The sequence below is a fragment of the Bos grunniens genome, chromosome 8, assembly GCF_055505025.1.
Source record: "Bos grunniens cultivar Pamir isolate PY7600 chromosome 8, Bosgru_T2T1.0, whole genome shotgun sequence".
Classification (NCBI taxonomy): Eukaryota; Metazoa; Chordata; class Mammalia; order Artiodactyla; family Bovidae; genus Bos; species Bos grunniens.
Genome location: NC_141172.1, coordinates 57,909,974 through 57,918,447, shown reverse-complemented (window position 1 = coordinate 57,918,447; position 8,474 = coordinate 57,909,974). Strand labels below are relative to the sequence as shown.

At 47.9% G+C, this 8,474-nt stretch overlaps 1 protein-coding gene across 1 annotated transcript; it reads right to left on the bottom strand.

Annotated features, from left to right (window-relative positions):
- Nucleotides 1–3,633: 3,633 nt before the first annotated feature.
- On the bottom strand, nt 3,634–7,769 carry SPATA31G1 (SPATA31 subfamily G member 1). Its single transcript, XM_086415733.1, has 2 exons — nt 7,539–7,769; nt 3,634–7,158 (listed from the first exon to the last, which is right to left on the bottom strand). The coding sequence occupies exons 1-2, from the start codon at nt 7,767–7,769 to the stop codon at nt 3,697–3,699; spliced, it is 3,693 nt and encodes a 1,230-aa protein (XP_086271859.1). The 3' UTR covers nt 3,634–3,696.
- Nucleotides 7,770–8,474: the final 705 nt, after the last annotated feature.

The window sequence follows — 8,474 nt, the reverse complement described above, 5'->3', positions numbered from 1 at the left end:
GCCTGAGTCCTGGCCCCTGTGCCTGCTTCTTTCCTGGGAAGGGCCTTGGGCTGCTCCTCACTGCCAAGGCACTCTTCCAAATGTGAAATACTAGAAGTGAGGTTGCACCCTCTTCCCCTCCTGATTAACATTGGTGTACTGCTACCTTGCCCAGTGTCTGCGGTTTCACTGGATAGGACTGCAGTGGAGGGCAGGGCGCAGCCTGATGGAACTTCAGAAGTGGTGAATGTGGCATCCTCTACCTATATTTGATGGGGATGGTGAGACTAGGCCTGTAGAGTCCCCTTTTCCTGACCAAGGCTGGGTTGGGGTATAGTCTCTGGAGATGGATGTTCTCTTGATGCATCTAGAAATTTTCATATATTCATGTTCTGGTTGAGGATCACTTACAATTATGTCCACCTTTATGTAATTTGTATTATAAAAACATAGCTTTTTTTCTAATATAAAATTATAGTTTTGGATGTGTTTCTTTCTAAACTAAACATCCTCCCCTGCTCCTAGTTTTTCAGATGATTGCTTGCATAGTTTTGTCTAGGTATAGTGTGTCTTCTTTGTTCAACATGTACCAGCGTAATCACTTAGTATTTCTGGGATCGGTATCATGATGCCTTACTGAAGAGGAGTATGATGCAGAGAAAATAACCTGCTGAATCAAGCTAGTCATTCTAGTATTTACACCAGCCTCCAGTTTGACGTTTATAGGTAGGTAATCTGCAAGGACTCAAGATAGTTACGTAGACTGATTAAATTGGGGCATCTTGAACTCATGTGCTATGAAATAGATATTCTTACACTTTTGTGATTTGCATTGACTCTCCCTGTTAACCGTAACACTTTTCTCTACCAGATGTTGTCTTTGCTCCTCCTTTGGTTTTCACACCATTTAGGTATCCTGATGGCTCAGCTTTCAGTCTTCTTACTCTTACATTGTTGCACCATCTCATCCCTGTGGCAGCCTAACCTCAGTGAGACCAAAGGCAGGGTCTTTTGGAGAAAAGACATTTGATACCTCTGCATCAAGCTGTGGGAAGAGCGCGGATGGCAAGATCCCACAAAATACGTGAAGGGTACTAATAATACGTTACAGAAATTTATGTTAGAATGATTGTTTTGTACTCACTTATAACACAAAGTATACCTATAGGGAAGGTGGTTGGAACTCTATAGACTCTTTAGGAAAAAACAAGAGCAGACTTGTGAGAGGCCTGGTTTTGCTTCTGACATGTGTGCTCATAGCAGTGTAGCATCAAACAGGCACTTAGCTCTTCTGGGGTCTCAAGATTTCTTTATCAAGTCTGATAAAATGATTGATGGTGCTTCGTAAACTGTAGAAGGCAGTGTGAGGGATGGTTTATTGTCAACATGCACCTGCAGAATTCTGTATAAACCAGTAGGTGAACTGTAAAGCAAGTCCCTCTTTTTCCCCACAAGTTTCTCAGGAAGAAATTGGAATGAGTCTTATAGCAGATCAAGTTCTATGATTAGAAGATGGGTTTCTAATCAAGAATATGGCATCAAATTAGATCATAGAGGACCAACAGTTTACCACAGAGGCAAAAGCAAAGATGGAACTTCTCTGCGACCCCATGGACAGCAGCCCACCAGGCTCCCCCGTCCCTGGGATTCTCCAGGCAAGAACACTGGCGTGGGTTGCCATTTCCTTCTCCAACGCGTGGAAGTGAAGCTACTCAGTTGTGTCCGACTCTAAGTGACCCCATGGACTGCAGCCTACCAGGCTCCTCTATCCATGGGATTTTCCAAGCAAGAGTACTGGAGTGGGGTGCCATTGCCTTCTCCACTCAGTTCTATGACCAGGGATCAAACCTGGGCTCCCACAGTGAAAGCACTGAGGCCTATCCACGGGACCACCAGGGATTTCCTGATAAATCACTTAAAAAAAAAAAACTTGGGGAATTTCCTGGTGGCCCAGTGGTTAGGATTTGGTGCGTTTACTGCTGTGGGCCTGGGTTTGATCCCTGATTGAGGAACTAAGATCTGCAACATGCCCCACCCCCCCAAAAAAAAATTGCAAGATAGTCATCTTTTTTTTTTGAGGATAAAGGAGGAATCAAGGATGGCAGGCGTCTGGCTTTGTATTGGGGTGGACGTACACCCTTCAATAGGAACGCACGCATTGAAAGAAAAGATTAAAGGGAAAAAGAGTAGGTTTTAGACAAGTTGAATATGCAACAATACCAGTAAGTGGTTAGATATGCAGACCTGAAGCCTAGAGATGGTTTAAAAATGACCCGTGTTTTGAAATACAGCACCTAATGGGATGGGGTGAAGAAATTTTTTTAATGCTGTTGATAAAATTGGACATCTTTTTGCAGGGCTGGGGGAATCAGATTCCCTCCATTCCCTACTCAAAAGTTACATTAATAATCTAAATGTACATCTGTGGAAATTCCTTGGTGGTCCAGTGATTAGGATTGCACCCTTTCCCCTGAGGAGGGCACAGGTTTGATCTCTAGTTGGGGAACTAAAATTGCACATGCAAGGCACAGCCATAAGTAAACAAGTAAACAAGTATACGTCCATGAAAGTGCTAGAATAAAGTGTTTTAGAAGCCATAAAGAAAAATGGTAGATTTAAACTCTGGCATGGTAAAAATCACCTTAAAATTAGAAAATAAGCTACATAAATTGGGAGAAAATATTTGCAGCAAATGTAACAGGTTGAATGAATATCTGTGATAGGCAGGATAATGCCATTCTGGACCCGGCGTGCCCCCCACCCCCAATGTCCACATCCTAATCCTTGGCACCTATGAATGTTATGCTATATGGCCAAAGAAAGTTGCAAATGGCATTAAGGTTGCTAAGCAACTGACTCTAAGATGGGAAGAGTATCTTGGATTGTCAGGATGGGCCCAATTTAATTAAAAGTATCCTTAAAAGTGGGAGAGGGAAGAAAAAGTGACATAATAGGAAAAGTTAACTTTCTTTTGCTAGCTTTGAAGATGGAGGAGGAGGGCCAATAGCTGAGGAATGAGGGCAGCCTCTAGAAGCTGGGAAAGACAAGGAATGAACCCTACACCCAGTGCCCACAAAGAAATATGGCCCTACCAACCTCTTGATTTTAGCCCTGTGAGACATATATCAGACTTAACGAACTTTGTGTTGTGGTAATTTGTTATGGCAGCAGTAGAAAAGTAATAACAGTATTACAAACTGCAGTCAAAAAATGGGTATACGATATGATAGAAAAGGGATAAACTTTTGTGACCTTGGGATGCATGAGCTAAACCTGAGAAAGAGCAGAGGGCTGACAAGAACTGGCTAGAAAGGTAGATTTGTGGATCAAGTAAAGAAGGCGATCATGCCTAGGACCAATAACAGCTGCCTAGCCTCAGATCAGTTGTGCTCCTGTGTATATTTTTCTTCTGTTGACTTCCTGCAGTTTTTTTCTCAAGGGCAACACTGGGCTGTGCTTTCCTGGCCTTAACAGTCTCACCCTGTAGAGGACTCCAGGTTGATCATATGTGAATAGCTAGAAAAGAAAGTTAAGCCTATAGAATCCCAAGCTCTCTACATGTGGGACCCTGATCCTGAGGATGTAACAGCTGCAGCAGCATAGGGAATTGACATTCCCAGTACCCAAGACTCCAAAAAAAGACGTGAGTGGAACTTTTCTAGTTCAGCTAGTTTATTAGCATTTCCTTTGTCTCCCCGCCTCCCAACTGATTGGGCTTCATTTCTTGGGATACTTATATTGGGTGCCAGTACTACCAGGCTTTCTTCTGCTGATGGATTTGGTGGGCATGGATCCATGGGTACCCAGAAACTTGGCTAATATCCTTTGGAGACTGCTGGTAAGGGGAGCGGGAGGTGAGGAGGAAAGATGCTTCCATGCCCAAGGGCAGGGCTTACAGTGCCTAGGGGACAGAATGTCAGGAGTTCCCAGCCTTGCCCCTCTCTGACCTTGGGAACTTAAATACTTGGAGTGAGGCTGGGGGTAGAAAGCAGTGTGTGGAGAGCACTGGTTGCTCTGCTGAGATCCTCGTGAAAGTCTACTGACAAGGTTCTCTGCTAATCTGGCCTGAGCTGGGTGGCTTTCCTCTGTAACTGTGAATGACCCCAAACTTGAATCTGCTTCTCCATAGTCTCCTCCTTTGGGTTTCCTGGGGCTGGCTCTCTTTTTGGCTGAAGATAGGGTTGAAGCTTTGTCTTGTCTCCTGCCTGAGGCTAGAACCACAGGGTTTGAGGGCTCTTCCTGGCCCAGGCAGTTCTCACCAGCCTCCATGTGAACACATGACTCTTGGGGTGAGATCTGGTGCACTGTCTTTGCTTGCTTGCTTTGCTCTTTCCGAGACCCTTGTTCTGCCCTGCCAGACTTTTGTGTCTGAGGTTGGAAAGAGAAGTGGGAGTGATAACAGTAGGGGACCTGGACAGGCTGAGTCACTGTGCTCTGAGCTTTAGGGGGATGACAGCTTGAAGAGTGCGGCCACAGACTTGGGGGATGAGTCTGCTGTGGTGGGCAAGAAGAGAGTTTCCGGGTGGCTTGAGTTGTGGAGCTCAGGATAAGGGAGCTGCTGAATGACTGACTTGGAGATCTGGAAGCAGGGCTCTGCTGTAGTTTCTCCAGCCTGAGTTCCAGCTCCTTACTCCAGTGCCAGGGCCGGATCCCAGAGTAGGTGGGTACCTTTGGGATAGCCTCACCCTGGGAGGATGGAGTCTCTGTGTTAGCCCCTGTTAACAGCCCTCCCTTGGGTAGGCCAGGTTGGTTGGACTCAATCTTCACAGCTTGAGCTTGGGCAGGAGGCCAGGGTATTGGCTGTAGGTGATCCACTGCTGGAGGGTTGGGGTCCTGGAGGATCCCTCTGAGATGTTGCATATTCCTTCTCACAAACTCAAGGTCAATGTGTGGATCTGGTAGAAGAGCAGAGAACCTGGGAGTTGCGGCTGGGAGTTCAGTGGTCCTGCAGTTCTCTGTATGTTTCACTGTTTCCTCCTCAGGCTTATAGTCAGGTTTGTCTCCAATAGGCTCACTCGTGTGACACTTGGACACAGAGTTTGGGAGTGGGCTGGGGCTCCACACTGGGGACGCAGGAACCCAACAGATTTCTTTCTGCTCCACATCCCCCCAAATAGGCTTAGAGTCAGGCTGGACTCCCAAGGAGTTGGCTCCATGTGGGTCTTGGGGTAAGCTGCAGTCCGGGAGCTCTGAGGTCCGGGAGTCCTTTCTCCCTCCTAAGTCCCCACGTCTAGCTTCAGATTCAAATGGGACTCCCATAGGGCTAGCTCTGAGGGAATCCAGTACAGGAACTGGGGGTGTGCTGAAGGCCAGAGATGGGGATTCAGAAGCCCAGGAATTCCTGGGGTGATTAGTGTCCTTCCATGCAGTTTCTGACCCAGTGAGGCCTCCCACAGGACTGATTCTGTGGTGTTCTAGAACAGGAGCAAGAGATAGGCTGTGGCCAGGGGCTGGGGACTCTGAAGTCCAGAGGTTCTCTCTCTGCCTTATGGCCCCCCTCAAAGTGTTGGAGTCAGACAAGACTGCCTGGACACCTGTGCCTATGGACTCCAGAGAAGCTGAGGGGAAGCTGGGAGGTGAAACTGGGTCTGCAGAGACACAGAGATTTTCTTTACTCTCCATGCCCTTCCTTGGAGTCTCAGATTCTGAAGGAACACAAGTAGATCTGGTTCCATGGAGTCCTGGGTCAAGGTCAAAGGCTGGAGGCTCCGAGGCCCAAGATTTTGTTGAATTTTCTCTGTATCTCCACTGGGGCTCATATCCAGATGACTCTCCCAAGAGTCTGCCTCCCAAGAGTTCTGGCAGGGGATGTGGGGAAGGGCAGAGGGCTGACACTGGAGACCCAGAGGCCATAGGGTTAGCTCTGTGTCCCAAGGATCCCCAGAAATCCTTGGTTGCAGAAGGTCCTCCTTCAGGGCTGATTTCCTGGGCTTCTGACAGAGGGTCTAGAGGCTGGCAGGGGGCTGGCATTGGGGGCTGAAAGGCTTGAGTACTCTCTTTATGTCCTGTGGTTCCCCATTGAGTCTTATCTGCAGGTGGAACTCCCAGGGTGTTAGTTCCTTGAGGCTCTATCAAGGGGGCTACGGATTGGCAAGGGACCAAGATGGCAGGCTCAGGGATCTGAGGCTTCTCTCTTTGCCTCATGGTTTCCCAGAGGGCCTCAGATCCAGAAGGGCCTCCAAGAGGGCTGACTCCCTGGCATTCTGGCAGAGAAGCTTGGGTTAGGCTGGTAGCTGGCATTGCTGGCTCAGGGATTTTGGGGTCCTCCTTTTGCCCCATGGTCTGCCATGGGGCCTCAGACCTAGTTAGGGCTCCCAGGAGACTAGAGGGATTCTCTGCTAGGGAGGCAGAGAGTGAGTCTGGAAAGTGTTGTTGGAGACTAGGATCACATGGCACCTTCCACCAGACCTCAGATGAATAGAAGAGCTTGGAGGGTCTGGTTCTTTGAAAGTTAGGCTGTTGGTGCAGAGCTTGATCCCCGGAGACCCAAGGGATCTCTCTCTGCCGCGTAAGCCACTGTGTATTTGCCTCAGTGCCAGATAGGACTGTCTTACGGTCCATGGGAAAGGGGTTAAGATGAAGGGGAAGTGATGGGACAGGAGGGGAAGATGGAGAGGGAAGTTGTTGAGGATCAGAGGCCATCCTTTCCAGATCCTCTGTAGTATGGGCTTCCTGGGTGGGAAGTGGGGTTGGGAAGCCATACCAGGGAAGCAGCAATACTGGGGATCTAGGCAGGAAGGCAAGCTTGTTAAAGAAGACAGAAGGACTAACAGATAGCTTCAAGGGAGAAAGGCCACCTGAGCTCAGGAAGATGGCCTCCAAGGACTCACTGTGCAGAGAGGGCAGACCCCAGAAGAACTGGCTTTTTCTCTCCTGTGGGCGGCTCCCTGATGTTGTCGTGTGCCTCACAGGCAGGTTGGTCAAGATCTGAAAGGTGGGAAAGGATCGGGGAGGGTTTGGGGCCTGTGTGAGTCCTTGCTCTAGTGTCCCTGGGGCCTTATGGAGGCCTTCAGAATTACAAGATGGCTGAGATGGGGCTGTAGTGACTTGCTCTCCAATAGGAGCTTCTTTAGGAAGAGAACATGTCTTCAGTGGATCCAGAAATGCCTCCTCTTCCTCCTCTGACTTCTGCTTCCACAGGTGATCAAGGAAAGCCACACGGTACAGAAGTGGTAGGCCCTGGGGAGGGGAGAAAGATACAGTCAGGTGTGAAGGCTTTCCAGAGACACAGAGTGTGTATCATGAAGGCCTCAGTCTCTGGTCTACACCCAGAGTGGACAGTCACTCACTGGGGCCCACGTCTGGGGACAACAGTCCCTTACCCATCTGGTGTTAATGGCCATTACCCAGCCACATTTGAAGACCAGCATTTCCTTACATAACTCAACATCTAGGGTCAGTGAGCACGGCTTCAAATGTTGTGTTAACGGTAAAACTCACCCGGCCTCACGCTTAAGGCTTATGTGGTCACTTCTTTGGGCCCACATTGATGTCTATGACTCCTCCCCTGAACTCATGTGGTGAATCGTTTAACCCAGCTGCACTGCTGTGTCATTCACCTTGCCTCGCATCTTGTCCCCAGAGTACCAGGGCTGAAGCTGCTGCCATGTCCCAAGCTGCCACCACCTCTGGATCTGCCAAACCATGAACAAAAACAGTGTTATCAGATTCCCTGGACTCTGGAGGCAGCTGCTGCCACAGTGTCTGCAGGCTAGGGCATAGGTCAGCTGGTTCCAGAGAAGCCCCACGACCCCCTCAGACCCACGCAGGTCCTCTGGCAGCCATTCCATTTTCCTCAGCCTAGTGGCAGTTTACCCTCCTGAGGTCATCACTGCATCACAGAACAAAGAACTCCCATCCCCCACATACCTAACAACAGTCTGTCTGAATTCAGGGCCAAAACATTGCCCCCACTAGACAACTCAAACTTCATTCAGTGAAACCTGAGTGATCCCCTTTTGTCTTGATTCCTAAGATCAGAATTACCTTCAGGCATTGTGGATGAGGACATGTATTCTAGCATCAAGCTGCCTTATTTAAATCCTAGCTCTGCCACTTCTTACCTGTGGAGTCTCAAAAGACTCAGTGCCTAAATTCTCTCACCTGTAAAATGGGGATAATATTATTACTTAGCACATAGAGTTGTTTTGAAGATTAAATGAAGAAAACATTTATATGCTTAGAGTAGTACACAGTATATGCTGTGTTAAAATTTTCTTTTGTTGCCATAAATGATCAATAACCAATCTAAAGTAAGATTAGAATAGAGAACAGTTTTATTTGAGTCAAGCTAAAGACTGTAACCCAGGAGACAGCCTCTCATAGCTCTGAGGAACTGCTCCCAAGAAGCCTGGTTTCCAGCACAGCTTTATATCTTGTCAGAATAAAAGACATCAAATATAACAGGGGTACATTTCTTCCATGTTTCAAAAAAGACAGATTACTTGGTACACAGCAAATCAGTATGGCCTTGGTACCTGGGAAGGGAGCCTTAT

Coding starts and splice junctions, on each gene's coding strand:
- SPATA31G1 (XM_086415733.1), bottom strand. CDS start 7,769: ATGGAATGGCTGCCAGAGGACCTGCGTGGGTCTGAGGGGGTCGTGGGG. Junction 7,159..7,538: donor GGGACAAGATGCGAGGCAAG/GTGAATGACACA, acceptor TCCCCTCCCCAG/GGCCTACCACTTCTGTACCG.